General features: G+C 46.0%; 1 protein-coding gene across 8 annotated transcripts in view; it reads right to left on the bottom strand.

Annotated features, from left to right (window-relative positions):
* Nucleotides 1-20413, bottom strand: part of CAMTA1 (calmodulin binding transcription activator 1) — a 228172-nt gene that overhangs the window by 134751 nt on the left and 73008 nt on the right. For all 8 annotated transcript variants that reach the window (XM_039385652.1, XM_039385651.1, XM_027751366.2 and 5 more), the window contains exon 5: nucleotides 13387-13522. In XM_039385652.1, coding sequence (XP_039241586.1) covers nucleotides 13387-13522 — 136 coding nt within the window. The remainder of the gene's footprint in view (nucleotides 1-13386; nucleotides 13523-20413) is intronic.

Below are 20413 nucleotides of genomic sequence, written 5' to 3'. Positions count from 1 at the left end.
TCAAAAGCAAAAGGCTGTCTGAGGCTGCCAAAACCTGGCACGGCATGCCCATCCATCAGACAGTGTGTTCCACCAGCAGTCAGTGGGAAAGTTCTGCAGGGGTCAGACTGGGAGCACTGGTGCTGAGGCTTTCCCTGCTCAGGCTCCAGAAATCAGAAGTTGCCATGGGAGCAGGACATCAGTTTGATGGGTGCCCCAGTATCCTGTGTTCTGCTGGGCTGAGGGCAGAACGATGGCATCAGGTGCTTCCCCTCAGTCAGGCTCGAAAGAAGCCCCTACAAGAGCCGGGGGAAGCAAATGTGCCCCATCTTGTGCTGAACTTTCCTACCTCTGAGGTCAGAGGTACATTCAGAGCCTGCATGAAGCAGGATGCTGAGGAATTGAAATTCAAAATGTCCCTCATGAATAATTCACTGAATGTGTGCAAGTAAGTTATAGCAACGTAAATATATATATGGCTATAAACAGATACGTATATATGCAAATTAATACAGGAAGGGTTCAAGTTACCCACAAGGAAAAATACCAGTCACCTGAGGAAGGTTGGTTCATATGGTTCAGACATGTCAAACTACAACTAAAGAAACAACCTGAAATTTATCCAACTATGGTCCAAAGTGGTCCTTGTACCTGCACACTTGCGACACTGCAAATCGTCCTCATTAATTTATGTTTGCCTTTTTCCCCAACTCAGGTTTTACTCTCCCTAACCCCAACCCATCACCATGGTCTGACCTGTGCTGATGGCTCTGCTCTGGCACACTGGCTGCAGTCCCCCCTGCCCACATCACCACGAGCCATCAGCTCAGCACCACCCTGTCAATCCACACTTGCCAGTGAAATTACATGAATAACAATTACCATGGCAGGCCAGAAAGTGCATTAAAACCCTGAAATTCTTTTACACCACAGAAGAATATAAATGACAGACATGGGTGCAGGGTCCATCGATCATCCCTTTCTCCCTCACAGCAAGAAAGGTGGGATCACATTAAAAATAGAACAGACACCTGCAAATAGACAGGTATTTATACAGAATATTGTGACAACTGTCATTTTGCATTAGTCAGTGAGATCCCACAGGACTTGGGCAAGTATTAACTGTGCTGTGTTTTGTTTACCGGCAAAATATAATAAAATCCACCCTCCCCAATGGCTTCCTGGTGGGGATTGCTCCTCTCCCTGAAGTCATTCATGAAATAAGGATGTTCCTCCAAAAGCCTGGGTAGAAAACACTTTACCTGGGAATTTTTCTGATTCCTCACTTGGACTCCTCTCTGCTTTTTCAGCATGGTTTGATGGCACCAGACTCAAAAAATGACCAGAAATGACCCCAAGTCAAGGCAGACCCATTGCCTGATGGTTATCTGATTACAGTTCAAATGGTGAGCCCCAAAATGTGAAGATCAGAAAGAAGAAAGGTCTCTGCACTCCCGAGAGCCTGTTTCTTGGACAAGTTCCTCAAGGGTCTCGGGAAGGAAAATCCCAAAATCCAGACCTAGAGGTACTTTTGTTTATTTGCAACAATAAAAACTCCTTGCCCATACAGATGAAGCATTTTAGGATTTAGCTTGTGACCCTGAACCTCATGCAATGAAAAGAGGACTTCTGTGAAGGTCCTAGACGCTCATTTTACTTGGTGAAAGACATTTACATCACTAGAAGCAAAACATATCCTCAACGGCAATGTAGTTCCTGTCCAAAAACACACCATGGCCTACATTTTATCATCAGCACAGTTAATCATTTATACACCCCGCAGAGGCAAGCAGTGCTCACTGAGAAACACCAAGGCCCATTGCATGTCCCAAAGAACACACAGTGAGTACAGGGGAGGCAAACAAAGGCAGAGAAGAAAAGACCTTGAATACAACCCCCAACGGACAGGGCTGAAGAGAGAAGACATGAGGGACAAGGGGACAGACAGAATCAGAAGGGACAAAAAGAATTACAGAAACAAGGGGGAAATCAGGACAAAAACATGTCAACAGGGCAAAACTCCAAAAACTTCATGATGAAGAAGAGGGACTCAAAACAGATGCAGAAAGAGCCAAGGTGCCAACAAAGAAAAGGTGACAGAATTGGGATGGCAGGCAAGGAGAGTGCTGACTGCATCCTTGGTTCAAGGGGAGCTGCTGGAAGGAGAAGGGGGTTATCAGAGCATGGGAAGGCTTTCAGCAACAGCAGCTGGAGGGAATGGGGGAACATCCATAGTCTTCTGGAAAAAGCCACAAAAACGTTTTAAAACAACTCACACAAGAGAAGAGGCAGGACTGCTCTGATCAGAAATAGATGATAGAAAGTAATGTGGCACAGCGGAAAGCAGAGAGCTGATCCACCTGTCACATGATACCACCAGAAGCATTTCATAAACACACATTAAAATTCAGGTTCTGTTTCTGAGTGCCTCTCACCAAGGGGACTGGAAAGGGCATGGCCTTGACTCATGTTCTGGCCAGCAGCGAGGTTCCCAGCTGTGCCGACTCAGACACATGCTCCTGACAAAGGCCATCTGTCAGCGGCCTCTGACACCCCAGTTTTTCCCCTGTGTAGTCCCTGTGCCCAGGGCATCTGGGCTTGTTTGTACCAACCACGCCTCGTGTCGAGGCAGAGCCTGTCACACAACTCTTTGTCATCTGCACTGGGAATGGCTCAGTGACCTCCTGCTCCGTCAGCAGTCGGGTGGGATGACCCAGCCCCAGCCATCACCCGCCCGGCAGAGAGGGACAGCCTCCCTGTCCTGGACCCTGCAGGGTTTGGAGCAACCTGTCATGGCACTCTCAGCCCAGCCAGCTAGAAGAGATCCAGCTGTGGGCTCCTAGAAGAGAGGGGACAGAGCCAGCGTGGCCATACACCAAAGGTTTGAGTGGTACAAGAGATCAGCCCCTCGGGGCATCACTGCCAAGCATGCAGCAGGCTCTCCCCTTTGCCCATCTTTAAATCATGACTGACATCTTTTTGGAAGATAAAGGTGCAACAAGAAGCGATGACTGAATTCAGGCATCAGTAGGTGGAATTTTCTGACGTGTGCTGCACAGGCCAGATGATCCCTTGAGCTGTTCCTCTTGACCCTGCAATCTGTATTTTAATTAATGTGCCCTCCTGGCTACAGGATATCAAGGAATGTTACAGCTAACGATCTTGTGCCTTGGGGGTTTCCCTCCTAGCGTGGACTTCCAACAACCATCACACATTTTTCTTTGATTTTGATAATCTAACGTTAAAATCATGACCTATCCCCAATTCACTTCAGATTTTGTTTGTTTAATCAAGAGTTGGGCAATTTCAAAGGTGTTTTTACAATTCAAATTATGTGTGGTTGCATGCTGAGTTGATCCTTTGATATCTGAACAGTCCTCCAATGTCAACCTCATGATTTTAATCTTCCTGGTATTGAAGGCAATCTAGTCCATCTTACAGATGTTTCTGATTAAATGAGCCTTTTTCTCTCCCCAGTTTTCACACAAATATATAAAATACTTAGAAATGTGACATAATGAACTTTATGTTCTTCTTCTGCTTAGGGTAACATCTGCTTGGTGACACAGATGGCTGATATTTTTTAGTCATTAAAGAAAAAGAAACTAAACTTAAAATTCTTTAAAACTAATTATTTTATTCAATACTCTGTTGGGGTTTTCCTCTAACAGCAGTCACTGCACAGCTCTCATAGGTTATACATAAGAAGAGTTATTTTTGTGGATAAAAGACAACAACAAGTCAATAATTTTTGGCAGACAGTCTTCACTGTTCTGCTGGCACAAGCGCATCCAACTGCTGATGTGCCTTAATGTTTCCCTGATATTGTTTTCTGCTAGAAAATGGAAGATCTAATCTACGCTGAAGGTCAATCCCCACCAAAGGCTGCAATCAGTGACAGCCTCCATAAACTCACTGAAATTTGTAATATTGTGCAACATCCTCTCCCCTGTCACAGCAGCAGCTCCAGCAACGTGTCCTCTGCCCAGGACGCTGCAGAGCTGAAGTACCACCACTCCTGCACTGCTGCTTGTGCGTGAGGAATAACTGATCCACGGATCAAACTGGAGCACATGGAAGCTGCTGGCGCAGGCAGTGTAACCCTACATGCACTTCATGAAGTCATTATGACTTCATAAAGTCCTGCCTACATTCCCCAGCAGCCTCCACCTCTGGTAGGGACATGCACCTGCCCTTAGAGCAACAGTGGGGGAAAATTCACCCTTTCAATGATCACCCTGTTCAAGTCTAAAAACCCAATATCTATCTTTAAAAAAACCCATAACTAAAACCTAGACTTCTCATAATACCTCAGAGTCAAGTAATTATGAGGCACTTTTAAGGACTAATTTTGGTAATGAAAAAGTCAAACATAAATAGGCAAGAGGCAGTGTCAGTGTGCCGTGGTGCTCCTGAGCCCAGCCCGGGCCATCTCCTGCTGCTGTGGCTCCATCACGGCTGCAGAGGGCTCTCCACAGAGGGCTCTCCACAGAGGGCTTTCCACAGAGGGCTCTCCACAGAGGGCTTTCCACAGAGGGCTCTCCACAGAGCCTCAGCTGCGGTGCATGTTGGAGCGTGTTTAACACCGGCGTGTATAAAGTATGTTGGGTAATTGCTGCTGGAATTCAACATGTGCTGTATCTCATCTAGAAGATGCAATTTACTAGCTCTATTCCAGTAAAATAACTTTATGACTTTCTGTCATGATAAATAACGGTTTATAGCATAATGGAATTAATATTTACTTTGGAGCTATGTGGACTATTCAAATATAGTTGCTATATATAGAATCATCTCCGCACTGCTGGGCTTCTAAAAGCTGTGAATTGACAAGACAACAGGCAAATATTAAATTCCAGTGCCCTCCAGCCATTAATAAACCTTCAGACTTTGGGTTTGCCATTGAAACCCTTCTATGTATTTTATACAGCTACGGTAGTTCAAGAAGTGCTAATTCAGAAGCAGGACAGATTGGGCAGGAAGGGCCTTTGGGGTCTGGGAGCTCCTTCTGCCTGCTGTAAGAATGGAGACAGGGCAGGACCATGGGTCTGGACCACCAGGCTTGGAGCTGGGGGCAGAAACCTCAGCAAGTGTTCCCAGGAAAGATCATGATTTAACACGCAAAAATTGATTATGCTTTTGTCATTATAAATGTACTGTTCATTATTCCAAGGAGAGATTAAAGAGACACTGAAGTCTAACCATGTCTCTTCTTCAAGGGAGGCAGGAAAGGAGATGGTATTTAATCTTTTTAAGCTCAAAACCAGCTTCCTTTTAGTAGGAAACCACTCAAATAAACTGTCCTGGCTGTGCCAGGCAGGACATTACACAAGGAACGCAAACTTGCCCCCGAGGACAACAGTGAGCCTGACTGACAGAACGACATGGAAGGGTCAAGCTGTTGCTCCCATCATGCACACTCAGAAGGAAGCACAGCAGGAGGATTAGGTGGTGCAGCAGAGTCACAGGCACTGCACATCCCACTTGCAGTGCTCTGGCATTCCCGAATCGCCTCATCCTGCTTTTATTCAAAATTCCTTCATGGTAACAAGCACACAAAAACTGCAGGCAAAGTGTAACCATCAACAGAAATGCCCACGCAGTATCACAGTGGCTGGGGTCAGTGAGAAGGCAGAATCTTCACAAACATATTTATAGTGCTCTAAGACACTGCAGTCCTCTGGAGCACAGGGCCTTTTAATGGAAAAACACCACGTATTTGTCGTGGTAAATGACAAGGAGCTGCACCAGCAGTACAGGAGCTGTCCAGAGTGGCATGGAGTGGGAATGCCATGGTGGGGGCTGCAGCAGGTCAGTGCCAGCTGGAGCAAGGCAAGGGTTAGAATTATGGTTAGGGCTCCCCAGCACAGCCCTGCCACCAACACGTGTCACCCCAAAGAGGCACCAGGACATGCCCCACCAACTCTCAGGCTTTGCACTGGGAGATCCGAATCCTGATTAATTTGGATACCTGAACCTGTAACTTCATGAACTCATTACCTTAGAAGAGTTCAGAGCTACTGTACCTTCCTTTGAGAACTCACCAAACATTAAACCAAGTGCAGCTCTGCCAAGCGCTGCAGTTCCAGAGGGACATCAAGCCCTCCCTGAGGCAAGGAGCAGAGTCCAGCAAGGAGCAGAGTCCAGCTCCCGTTCATGTAGGGTAGAGGGGCTCCTGCTGCATGGGGAGCGACGCCACAGCACCGAGCAGGGGAGCAGCAGAGGGCTGGGGGGTCAGGGGAGCAGCAGAGGGCTGGGGGGTCAGGGACTGGGGTATGGCTGCAGCTGTGCCACCAGCAGCCCCCCGGGACGGCAGTGAGGTCTCTCCTACACGGAGCGTGCTGCTAATCCCCGGCAGCCACGCGATGGCAGCAGAAATATGGGAACACCGAAGAGGACGAATGCATTATCCCACTGCTACAAGGAAAACGTATTCTGCAAACACAAGGCAACTGCTACGTGTAACCCAATGTCTGCGATGGTTTTAAAACAAGCAGAGAGTAGAAAAACTGTTTTTGCCCCTGAAATACAATAATTCACACTTTCTGCATTCCTGATATTGCCTACAGGGTCACCTGTGCTTCCCTGCTGTAGCACAGAAACAGCACAGCCCTTTCCCCTGGCGACTTTAATCTGACCTACAGCAGACACAGCAAGATTCAGAGCACAGCTCCTGCTTCACACTAATTCCTGGAGGAATTGGGAATCCTTGACCCCGGCCAAGGATTGGGAGAACCCCTCGCTGCTGGCACTGCCGAGCTCCTTCCCTGCTTCCCTCCATCACTTCTCCCTTTCGCTTCACACAGGGTATTAGTGGGCAATTAAATGCTTTATATGTCCAAAGAGTATGCAAACACCAGCTAATTAATTCTCATCTCTTGCCTATAAAAAGAGGGAGCAAATAACATCCTACAAAGGGGTGGCCATTCGAATGTGCCAGACAGGGCCATACTCTGAAATCCCCTTTTGCAAGGTTCTGTGTCTGTGCTGCTTATTGGGGACAACACCACACTGTTGTTCAGGAATTCCAGTGTCTTCAACCCTGACAAGACTCTGCTCTCCCTGCTCCCCACTCCCCACGCACACCTTGACGAGCGGTATCTCGCTTTCCAACAGGAACTCGGGAAATTAAAATGTTTCATGCACCCCTGATGCATACAGAATTAGCAGCAATACAGAAAACAATGTTTGCTTTCCTGCCCAAGACCCAGTGAAATAAATAACTAAACAGGAGCTCACTAAAAGCCAGGCAGGGAAGGCAGAGCCACCGAGACTCCTCGCTTCCCGTGGAAGCCCTTATCTCCGTCACAGCCCACAATGCAATTACAAGATTACAAGGCACATGCTGCTCCAGCATCTGGATCCTCTGTGCAATCACAGGGATCCCTACAGAACCAGGAAACCTCTTAATCTTGCAAGGAACAGCATGGATTCTCCTCGCCGTGTGGCTCCCACTGACCCTGCCCCAGGAGCCACCTCCAGGGACAGACGTTCATTTTTCTCTGCACAGGCACAGAAGGGAACTGTGTGGTCAAAAAGGTAAATGGTGACCACCAACTCTGGTCCATAAAGTACTGATGTTTATTTTGTTTTGCTAAACTGTCTCATCTACATTGCAAACCCTGGGCTAAAGTTTGGACCAGTACCCCTCCACTCCCATCCCAGTCCCCAGCACATTAAACCCAGCCCACAGAGCTAGCAATCCAATCTCCATATATTTTATTCTCAATATATTTCATTTCTGGCCACTGATCTTTAGATCTCTTATTGGATTTTGTTTTCGTAAATGGATTTTCCCGCAGAGCTGGCAGAAAATAGATTTAATTTCAAATTTCTCTAAACTGAAATATTCAATATAAATGTCAATGTGTGTTTGTGCCATACAGTCCATGTGGTGAGACAAGCCTCATGTTTCAGAGGGGTGCAGGGGGGCCTCCCAGCTTATTCTTTGTCTGCCTACTTGTTCTAATGTTTTTTTTTCATAAGGATGACTGAACAATAGAAAAGTATATATATATATGTATGAAACTTTTTTGCTTGCTTTGTTTTGTTTGGGGGGTGCAAAAATCAGTATGATGTGTAGCCAAGATTCTCCCTCAGCAGAGGATTCTGCAAACTGACATCTCCCCAGACTCACCACAGAACAGTCTGGGTTGGAAGGGACCTCAGGGACTTGAGCAGGGACACCTCCACTAGTGCAGGTCACCAGCACGGGGTGAGAGCAGCACCAATCACTCAACAATTTCAGTCCAGCCCAGTGCTAATGTCATTAGTTCGCAGAGATCCTTTTGGAATCATTTATATCAAAACTGCCTTTATATGCTAAATGAAAAATGCTCAGACTTCAGAGAATGGCATTTGAATTACAACCCTACCACATGTGGCTCAGCTTTATTCACGCTATTTATTAAACAGGGGAAAAAACAGTGATGCAGCCAATTACAGAGCAACTACCTGAGAAGTGCTGCAAACCTGTTGCCTTGCACTGCAGGGACAGTGGTTGCCCTTGACTTGGGCAGAACTTGCCCATGGGCCACCTGCCTGGCAGAGCATTCCCCAATGTCACACACAGGCCATGATCTCAGCTGAACCTTCATTCTGAGACACCCAGATATTAGGAAAACTTTTATTGCTGAAGTTAAATAAGCCATGACAATTAAAGGATTAGGAAGGTTATGGGTCTACTGAAGAATAAAATCTCCTGGGCATGTACAGGGCATTAGGAAAAGATGCCAAAACTCATGAGCATTTGCTGTGACTTTATGTTACTGGAGAATAAATCAGGACCCTGATACAGGAAAGGATTATTGATATGTATGTTCCCTTCCAAAGAGACTCCCAGGAGACCCATTCCAGATTTAATAATAAACCATACTCTCCCTTTCAGAAACAGCAAAACAACGCTCCCCATTTCCTAGGACTGCCACCAACACAGGAATTGTTAAGATGTCGTCATAACCCTGCATTCCAGGTGCCATAAACACTACCTGGAACAGGTAACAGAATAAAACCCAACCCCAGCTCATGAACAGTCAACACCTCCACACTTCTGCACCAGCATCTGCCCCTGATGCCCGTTGTGGGGACGTGTGTGTGCCACAGCAAAGGTGGGGAGATGTTGTTGGGCTCTGGTCTCCAATGAGCTACGGGAGGTTAAGGTTGGTTAGAAGGGGCATCAGTCAGATCTCAGGAGAGGTGTCAGGACAATGCTGTTTGCAGCAATGATGAACAGGTCTGGGTAAAACTGCCCCTCCTCACAAGTAAGTTTCTCCCTTGTTCAGGGCTGCTTGTTTGTGTCAATGTATGCACACGTGTGTCACAAACCTCTCACATTAAACTCTCATTTCTCCTCCAGAGCCATTCCACAGTATTTCTCTGGAATGCATTAAACAGACCGACTGAACAATGCAATCCTAATTAGTTTGCAAACTACACAGCTCACCTCTGAGGGCAAGCAAAGCCCATGTAAATTAAAGTGAATTGGCTCAGGCTGTCCTAGGAATCTCTCCCCGATTAGTGTTGCTCGTGTCACCTCCGAGGCTGCTCCCACCCTCCAGTGACAACGGACGAGCAGATTTCACCCACGACAGCAGGGAATGGTGATGTGTAAAACCATTTTGCAGTTCAATATTCCATGGTGAGTTATTTTACACGATGCAGAAGAGCCCATTTGGTCATTTACCAAAATGAAAGGTCTGGTCCTGGGCAGACGCCCCAGCCCCAGGCTGCAGGAGCCACAGACACTGTGCCCACCCTGGTCACTCAGTGCTGGGCACAGAGACACTGCTGAGACCCAGACCCTACAGAAACCACCCTACAGAAACCTGGGCCAAGTTCTGACAGTGATGTCCCAGGGTTTATGCAGTAATTGAATAATCTAAAATTTTCATTCCTGTCCTCGTGGACTAATCTGCAATAGTGTTAAGGGACTGTTATGATATTAATTAAATACAAGTCCTGCATACAAAATTGATACTCTGCATCTCCATCTTCACAAGGGAGTTTCTCGCTTAATAAGACTGAAATAAAGTTTTGCTTTTTTGTGTTGTTGTTTTTTTTTAAGGAATTCATAAACATTATCATATTATACTGAGATAACATACACCCACCTACAAGAGAACAAGATATTTCAAATACAGGAGCTGTGGTGCTTGGAGCAGGACCTGCAGGCACAGCTCTGCCCCAGGCTCGGGACAGCCCTTCTCCATAACCACTCCTCAGGCACTGGGGTTTGGAGAGACCAAAATATACTCAACACGGGATAAAGAGCAGCAGGATCAGCATTGACCTTCCAAAACGCAGAGGATGAGAGGGAAATTCGCTATAAAAACATGACCTCATTTTAATTTTAGCAGCAGTTTACTATGAATTCACGGGAAGGTACAGTTACAGGTGCCTGGAAAAGTTCATGCACAAGGAAAGGCAAACGTGAGCCAGCCAACTGTGATCAGAGCAGCGCGGACGGAAGGATGGCAGAGCTCTTCCAACACTCTCCTTACTATTATTTATTAGTTAAAATTTTTAATTATGTGAATTGATTAGGAACACATCGCCAGGGATCCTAATTAATTAGAATTTTTAAAAGGATCACAGACCAGAGATTCCACAAAGAATTGCACAAAGAGGTGTATTAAGGGAAAGGCCAAATTAACTTCTTTCTGGTTTATCCAGTGTTTTCTAATAAGACTGTGATCAGATTAACCAAGTATTGCCCAGACCTCTCCTGCACAGCAATGCTAACTAAGCCAACAGCTTGAGGATTTCAGGCCATTCTTATTTGTTATCCACTTCGTTAAATAGTTTATTCCTCCCAATCCTTATTTATTTAAACGAGCGTATTCCTACTTAAATTAGTTTATTCCTTATTTATGTCCTAAATTTGCTTTAGTTGCCTTGTCCATGCTCACCAAATCCTTCTATATGGTTCTGACAGACACCAACATCCCCAAGGATCTGGTGTAGACTTTTAGTTTCAAAATGCATTTTTCTCTTTACTCAAAACTTGGAAAGACACAGGAGCCATCACATTGATGACACTCAGGAAGGAGTTAATTATTAAATCTTCTAATACAAATCCCTGTTCAGAACTGGCTGGTCAGTAGTTTCACAGGCCAGCATGTTCCTCCAAGCTGCCGTTTCCAGAGCAATGTTGGGATGCTATTGATGCTCTTGGCTGTCAGCTCTGCAAGTACTTTTCCATCAGTGCAACGATGATCCCTATTTATCTTCTGGCTGCAAGAGTCGCTGAGATGATCTGGCAGTGCCACAAGGCAGACAGTTATTTCATGCCCTGTTAAACCTGAATGCGGCTAACTACGGTATCATTCCAACTTTGAGAAAAGCCTTTTTTTGTTATTTTAAATCTGCTGCCTACATGCCCAAGTTGAGAACATCACTTCCTTTTAGGATGGTATCAGAAACCTAAACCCAGAATGCTGTCTGTGAAGTACCATGGTGTACTGATTGAGTAATCAACTAACATGGTTAAAACTACATCATTCTGCCCAAGCAACACCTGGAGGTCAAGAAAATGAACATTTTCTGCATTGTTCAGAACAGAGACTGGCAGTGACCTCCCAGGTGCTGCCTGGGGATGAGAGGGCACAAGTACCTCCTTGGAAATAAAATATGAGGTACTAAAGTGCCCTTCAGCTGGAGAAGGATGTATGACTGAATGGTCAAACCCTGGTACGTCCAAATCGCAACGCAAGTATTTAACACTTATTTTCCTAAGTGGTGAATGTGATCAGCCATGGGGAGAAACCCTGAAAGCTGCACATCCTCCAGCTCCTGCGATGGCCCCATCTGGATTTGTTACTTTCCAGAAGACACACTTCAGTAAAACAGAAATCACTGGGTTCAGTGCCGGCCTATTTGAGCTAAACATGATCACCATCACATACACGCAGCTGGATCCTCCAAGGCTTGATGCCTCCATCTTTAGAAAAACCTGCCTTAAAGTCATAGCTATTTCCTCCACGTGTTTGTGTGGCAGCCAAGGGTCATCACCAACCCCTTGCTACAGGTAAGGGGGTGCTACAGGGTCTGGTGTTCTGCATTGTGAACGTTCACACAAGTTAATTAAATCACACTCTGCAAACTCAAAACAAAAACAAGGCACCATTTCTCTGATACTGACTTTTTTTTTTGTGCTTGTCATAATAAAACACTGTTATTGGATGTAAAAATTATGGAACAAAGTTATGCCTCTCTGGTGTAATATAATGCAATCCATTTAACACTATTTTAAACCCCAAAACCTCATTAGAGCAGACAGAATGTAAGAATGACAAATAACCCAGGAGGAAGCCGGAGCACGAGATGAATTCTGGGCACTCGTCCCCTTCACATTGCTGGCACTGACTCAGGGGATGCCCAGGGGGTCTCAACACCAGCCTCGTGCAGGGAGCGCAGGGTGCCCGCCACCCCAACAGGAGGGAGTCAGTGCCATCCAAAACACCTGCCAAGGTGGGCCTGAGGGTGAGGCTGGACAGCTCTGCTTAGTCCTAAATCCAGCCTGGAAGCTGCCAGACAGGCCTGGAGACACAGGCGAAGCTCTGCCTGTGGTGGACACCCCAATCACCCTGATTACACTGCTGCAAAATCAAATACACAACCACACTCCCGGCAGCCTCGCGCTTCTTGGCTAAAATGACACAGCTAAATTACACCTTTTAACACTCTTTGACCACTTTGGCCCTTTCCCCATGCAGCTGGAGTTTAAGAAAGAAAAGTGGTTTCACACAATGACATATTTTAGAATAAACACGCTTATTCCAGAAACACTGTCTCAGGTGAGATCACCTGTCTGAATGTCTCAGAGTGGCTGAATACTATCATCAGAGCAATGGTTCCTTCAAAACATGCACGGATTCTGGGCTGAATTCAAACAGAAGTTGTACACTGTATACTGCAAGACCAATACTCAATCAGCACACGGAAATTATGGCAATTGCTACAAAAAACTAGCTGGGATCTGTGAGAATCAGGCCAGACCCATTCAAGCCACCACGGTTACACAGAGCACTGTGCAGCCCACCCCAGGTCGCCCTTGTGTGGTGCCTGTTGCAAAAACCACAGAGTCTACCAGGAGATGCTGCGTGTGGAGACACGTCTGTGCCTGTCCACCCCGCAGTCACACAGCCCCCGAGAGCCAGCGAGCAGCCCCACAGCTGATGGTGAAGCTGTACTCACAGTTTGCTCACAGGAGTAATAAATAAAGCAGATGTATTTGTTTTGGGGGGGGGGGAGCTGTGTTTTAACCCCAGCTGGTAACAAAGCACCAGGCCAGAGGGAGCAGCTGGGAATATTTTTCTGAAGGTCTGGACATTCTTGAGTTGAGGTGTCTCTAGGGGAGCCTTCTCCCAGCCAAGCACCACCCACAGCCAGCCCCCCACGCGCTCCTACCTCCACTCCTTGCACCTTCAGTTTCATGTGATCCTCCCTGGTGGTTTTCCCGTCTTTCCTTTTTTTCCAGCAATATCCATCTTTCCTGTATTTCACTTTCTTCCTGTTGTACAGGATCATAGAACCATTCTGTGGTCTGAAAGCAAGAAACAGGTTTGGATTACACAAAGCAACAAAACCAGCCTGAGAGTGTCTATGAAGCAACATCCCGCACACCAGTGAAAGGCTCCACAGAACAGAAACAGCCAGGATTTGACATCAAATAAATGTTCTCCTTTTGTTGCCATTACCTGGTTGAACTGATATTTGCAATCTGCAAACTTTTATGTGAGGATCCTATACCTAATGCAGGAAGTGCAGGTTAAAGAAGAAAAAAAAAAGGGAAATCTTATAAAATAGCCAACATTTTCACAGGATGTATTTTGACTGCTACATGCTGAAAATTAGAAAAAAAAAAGAAAATTTAGGGGAAAAAAGGATTGCTGTTATTTAATTACAGACAATCTCTCTCTCTTGCTAACACATCAGCATGGTGAGATTCCAATCACCTTTAACGCTGCATCAGGACACGGATGTTTGTTTAAAAAGAGAAAAGGATAAAAGCATGAGCTTATACATGGGTTTTGCTGTTCTGCTTAGATCAGTGCTAGACAGGGAGTAACCTCCTCCCTTCTGAGCACCTCCTAGACTTCAAAGACACAGGAAACTGTTTTCCACTTAGAAACCACACTGTCCCTAAAGGTATGGTGACACCCAGCAGACAGGAGCCAGAGTGGTTTGGGTGTATAACAACATCCACAGAGGTTTTGCCGTCTGCTAAGCAGAATCACAACTGGGGCATGTCTGCTGCAACACTGAGAAATGAAAAATACTCCCCCCTGCTGCGAGGCAGCGAGCAGCCCATGCCAGAGGCAGGGGCAGTGAGCATTTTTTCCACATACACACAAATATTTATTGCCTGTGAGCAGAAACCCGAGTTCCATCTGCCCAAAATGCACGTCCTCCTGCCCCCTGGGTCCCAGCAGCCTGGACCAAGGCTCGGGGCCTTGGGGGTTTGGGAAGGCTGCTCCTCCTCTCTACTGCTACGTGTCACCCTGAAAATAAACACCCGTGTGTCAGCACAGCCACGGCGTCTGTCTGACAGCACCACAGATAGTACGGGATTAATTCAGTGCAGATATTACATATCTCATTTCAGTGTGTATTCTATAAACCCCCAGTCGGTGCACATGTCAGCTCAAACCCTGCTCCCATCACCGTACATCACAGAGGCACTGCTGGGACGTGTCATGTGGCTGATGGCGAGTCACCCGCGACAGCGAGCACTGATCTCCTGCTTGGTGCCTCCCCACTCACACACAGCGCTTCACAAAACACACGCTCCAAGGCCCTCAAGGTTTCTGACGTCAGGGAAATCCTGCTTCCCTCGCCTTCGGCCCCAGGCGAGCACAGGGAGCACAGAGCAGAGCTCTGCAGCCTCGCTGCTGCTCTGCAGGGCTGGAACTGGGTTTGTTGGTTTATTTCTGTGATGAATAAGGAGCACAGTGAGAGGGCACAGGCAAAGCAGTTAACGAGATTTATATAAAATAGAGCCCAATGAAACAAAATCTCTTAAGGATCTCTGGAGCAGTTGTCGATTTTGATAAGAGTGTATTGAGCTGCTTTAAGGCTCACAGAAAGAGGCTGGGTTTTAAAGATAAATTCATGAGATGAGATGCAATTTTAACCTGATCTACACTGCTGCTGCATTTCACCCACTATAAGGAAGAATGGAGAGGGAAGCTCTGCGCTGCTCATTCCTCAACATTCAGACAGCCCAGAGCAGCCAACTGATGAACAGCTGTGAACAGGAACCAGACACAATGAGGAAGTAAACAGAAAACAAGTTAAGATTAGGATATTTTGGATATTTGCTTTGTATCTGCCTCTCCGTTGTTCTCATAAATTTAGGTCCATCTGGACCAAGATTTCCCCCTAATCACATTACTGCAATATTAATAACACTGTTCAGTGCAACCAGTTCCCTCTAAATTGTCACATCAAGATATGGTAAATGTCAGACATATCAGTTAATGAAAACTACATTTTACTGCCTTGGGAGCTGGGGGTGCCAAAAGGGAATTGCAAATACTGTAAATCCAAAAACTTCTCTTTTTCAGGATAACAGAGTAAGATCATCTAGAACCATTCCTTGAGAAGGTCCATGGCTCCAAAAATTATTTTTTATTTTATCATCTTGCATTTATTCCAATTCCAAGCCAAGGAGGATATTTAATGCAGCAATACAGATGTTTAATGCAGCTGCCATGAAGCAGAGGTACCACACACCAGACCCTTCCTGTACTGCACTGGTGCACAAGCCCCCTCCATCCCTGCCACCCACTGCACTGAGAAACAGCTCCTGCAAACAGCCTGGATGATGCTATTTTTCACCTGCATGATATTTTCTCTGGCTATGAAGTTATCATGGAGCCAAGGGACAACAGCAAGGGACTCTCTTCCATCTTCTGCATCTATGCATGATAATAATGAGAAATTAACTTCTGCTCTCCCAAAGGAGCAACCTCCTGGTGCAGAAACTGGCTGGGAAAACCTGGAGTTCTGGAAGAAGGCTGGAAAGCAACAGAGCCTTGCAAGAAAATATGAACACAAAGAGGACCAAGTCCTCAAATCAGTCTTCATCCAGGCCAATTTGGGAATGGGGAGAAGTGTCAAGAGCAAGTGGGGGCAGGTGCCTCCCACTCAGTCAGTGCCCTCCCATGCAGCAGCCCAGGGCAGGCAGAGCTCTGGGGACACCAAACACTCCACGTGATGAACTCCAAGTAACCACCTAGTCCTTTCTCCTTTTTGTCTGCACTGTGTGCAGCTGTATGGCCTCACACTGCAGCAGTGATGGATGAGGACTGTGGGTCAGGAATGCTCCTGACTGACATCACGCTCTCAGAAATACCTCATCTCTTATTTCTTGTTTCTGCCCAAGAAAAAAATCTGATGACAGAAGTTATTTCTTCCCTCAGAAATGCTGCTCTCCAAGTCTTCATTTACTCTGACATTTCCCCTCGCTGTACCTGGGGCTTATCAGAAGATTAAAGCCCAAATGGAAAACAGAAAGAGGAATCTTGAGCAGTTGCAGCCCGGGATGTCACACCCACCCTTGGCCAAGCTGACACCCAGACACTCGCTGTTGATTTAGGGAGTCACCCAAACTCATTAAGGACGGGGTCACCCATTGCTGAGGCAGAACTGCAGTCCCTGTGTCGAGGGCATCACTCCATCAGCCCAGGGGTGCACCTGGAGGATGCTGTAACAGGTGCCTGTAGCTCTCTTCCATACCAACATTTACATGGGCAAATGTTTTCAAGACTGTGGGGACTCCATCCATCACAGTTTTAACACTGGCAGATCACACATGAATTGTTTTTACAAACCCTTTTTTTCCCTCCCAAATAAACGCTTGACTTTGACCCTCAGGCAATGACTCACACTTGCCCTAGAAGAAGAGAAACCCCAGCCCAGCCTGTATCAGTGGGACCAGAAACCAAAGAAAAGCCCCTTAATAACTTAATGGAGATGTTCAGACTTCCCAGTAACTGCTGGGAACCAAGCAGTGTGTCACCTCACAGGGACAGGTTGCTGCCATTACAGTCTCCACTCTCTCCACTGAAAGCTGGGATTACTGGCATGGTAACCAAAGGAATCACAGATTATGTGTTTGAAATTTGCCCTATCTTTGAACTCTGCAGGGATGAAATAAACTTCAGAAAAAGTCTTTTTATCTATGTAACAAGAGGTATAAATCACAAGAAAATGTAAATACCCTGCAAGTTTTTTGTATCTAGAATTAAATGTCATTTGCATTTAAGATGCAAGTGAACTTACTTTGTATCTACAATATTTAAGAAGTTAAAGTCTGAAGTCACAGACTTAGCAATTTTATCCAGAGTTGCGGTTAACACAATGGCTAATCCCATCAAGGGAGCATTAATTGGTGCCTAGATGCTCCTTCTCATAGCAGCAGTAGGCCATAAAACTTAATCCTTGCCTCCTCTTTCCAGCATGTAGCCTCCGTGTTCATCAATAAAAGTAATGTGATTCATTAAGTATGGGAGTAATTACCTGCAGCTCCAACAAACAGGACTGAACAAGCCCGTGCCAGTGCCAAGTTGGCTCTTGTGCCATTGCACAGGACTGCCAGGGGCTGCCAAGGAAAGCCTTTCTGCACAATTGGGATAAATGCTGATGGCTGCAATACAAACTGCAGAGCACTACACAACTGCTGGGCATCTCTTTGTGTGGGCTGGGACACCTGGGGACAAGTCTTCCCCAAAAGCAACTTCTTGGGGCTACGTAAGGAGTGATCAGGATGCCGGTGCCACGTAAATTCATCCTGCAGATATTCTGTTTGCACAATGCATGGGTACAGCAGTCAATCCCAGGAACATCTGGGGCTCTGCTGACTGAGGCAGGACCAGATCGTCCTCCCAGCAGCGATGACTCTGCAACACAACGCAGGCAGGTGCCAAAAGCAGCGGCTTCACTGTGGGCAACGGGGCAGCAGAGCCTTGCCTGTGCCCCCGTGGATGTCCCCAGCAGGCTGAGGAAAACAAGAGCATCAGGGCAGCTATGGGCACCTCTTGTAACAACAACTCCAACCAGCACCACTTCTCCTGTGCTAAGACCTCTATTCGTGAATGCTTCGGGAAAGAACATCTTTGCTCTGCGTACTTGCTCTGGACACAACTAGAAAACAGGGAACAGTGCTAGCAGCACTAGTAACAGCAATACAACTAATAACAGGATCTGCCTTCTCAGTAAACATTTACTCTGCTGCCATTTATACTTAATGGTATTGCAGCTGTTGCCAAAGAATGAATTCCACGAGACTCACCCAGCATCTCTGCCTACCATGGTTACTCAGCCTGATGAATTCCATCATTAACAATTTTCTTCTTAGAGCCAATCAAAAAAAACCAAAAAACCAAACCAAAAACCAGATTAAAACCAAAGAAGAGATATTTCATTCCAGCACAACCAGGAGGGCGAGCTCTCTCTCCCACTGACACAGTGAGTCAGAACTCAGTTCAGCACCTTGTCCAGAGCTCACTAGGCAGGAAGATCCTTTGGAAACAGAGCTGTCCCAAAGCTGCGTATTTAGTTCAAGCAGGTAACAACAGTTTTCCCCACATCATTTTACTGAGTAACATGATAATTCATATGTTGATGGCTCTGAACCCTGTAACAGACTTGAAAGAGAAATTAGAAATAGTCTTTATGAACTCCTCAGAACACCAAGCAATTGAAGCATCCTCCTAACGATGTAGGACCAAAGCCGGAATATTAAAATTGTCATTAAGTGGAATGCACATGAAATGCTAGAAAGTCTTTTGGCAAATTATTTCTTGATATAATGACATGCTATAGAACTAAATCTTAGTACAAGGTATGAAAAAAGACAGTTAAATCAACTTTGTTCATTTAAATATAATTTTAAAGGAACTGGCATTCATCTCTTTATTGCTCAAGGATTTTTATCAATTTCTTTAGCCCTCATTTATTTCTCTTCCCTACTCCCATGGGGATGCCATTTGATTTATTGGGAATTAATTCTTACAACTCATGAATGCTTTAAACTATTCTCAGATTAATCACCACAATCTCTGTTGGCACACTGAGGAGAGCCCTGTTCCCTCTCTGTGCTCACACACACCAAAGGGCTCCGGGCCCCAGGTCCCAGCAGCCTTTCTGCCTTCCCAGCACAGCAGTGACACAGATGTGTGCAAATGCTGCCACGTTCTTATGAGAGAGGAAGAAAAGGGAAGAAAAATTCTATTTATTTAGTTAACTTACTTCCAGCTCAACTTCCTCACTCATTACAACCTCTAGCTCAAGGCTAACAAGGTTTTCCCAACTGCACTAAAGTGAGGTTGTACCTTGGTTTTGTCCAAAACACCACATACCAGAGGAATTTGCCAGGACATCCTCAATGTCCACATCCTTGGGCTCTGGCAGGTGTCACCTCCCCAGCACAGCAGATGGTGGGAACTGTGCAGGCTTTGCAGGGGATTGGGAAAATCTCACTGGGGACAGGAGGAGAGCAGAGCTCTGAGGAAGGAAAAGGGTTTCCCGGCTCTTCCTCTGCTAGCAGTGTGGAGCTTGGCTCATGACTTGAGACACTACAAAAATCCATAAATATTTGAAAATTGAATAATAACTCATTAATTATAAATTTTAATTGAGAACCGCTTCAAATCATAAATGCAGTTTGACAGTCAATAAACTTCCAACGCTGCAAGGCAGCAAAGCAGGGAAGGCTAGAGGAACAGGTAACGCTGGTATGGGAGGGATCAACTCCCCAGATGTGCTCCAGTATCCCATCTGCCCCCCATCAGCAAAGCCAGGCCTGGTGGAAGATGAGCAGAGCACTACAGGAAGGGCTGGAGAGGAGACAGGGTGCTGCTCGACAGGCACCACCAGCTTGCTCTGTCCAGGCAAAAGCATCATATGTAATATTGCAATTGATTAAAAAAGGTTGATTTTCCTTGGACTCTGTTGATTGCTGATTAATAGTAACTATCTACATAAATCTGGATTAACCTGGAAGCCAGAAATGGAACTGCCCCGTAAGCTGGGCTGACAGGGCTGGCTGTCCTCGGCCCTCAGACAGGACCACTGGCTCTTTGCAGGGCTGAAGCTTAGGACTGAGCCAACTGCTGAGGTTAGTTTTAACATGGGAAAACACAAGTGACCACACTCCTGTCTGGGCAAAGCTCACTGCTCCAAACAGGTTCACAAGAGGTGGCACTGACCAACCTGAGCTCTCGTCAACAGTCACCTGTTCTGCCTGAGGCAGGTGCCAAACGCCCCACAGCAGCCTGTTCTCAGCCCTTCCTCTCTTTCAAATGAACCTCACAAATATAATCTGTTTATTTATATCAATTTAGTCCCATCAATTAATGATGACAAGGCAATTAACTAGAATGCCAGACAGTAAAAAATAACCACATAATGCCTTCTTTAGAGGAAATCT

Source organism: Pipra filicauda, unplaced genomic scaffold (genome assembly GCF_003945595.2).
Source record: "Pipra filicauda isolate LSUMZ 115617 unplaced genomic scaffold, ASM394559v2 scaffold427_size588224_pilon, whole genome shotgun sequence".
NCBI lineage: Eukaryota > Metazoa > Chordata > Aves > Passeriformes > Pipridae > Pipra > Pipra filicauda.
This window is presented reverse-complemented; position numbering and strand designations above follow the sequence as displayed.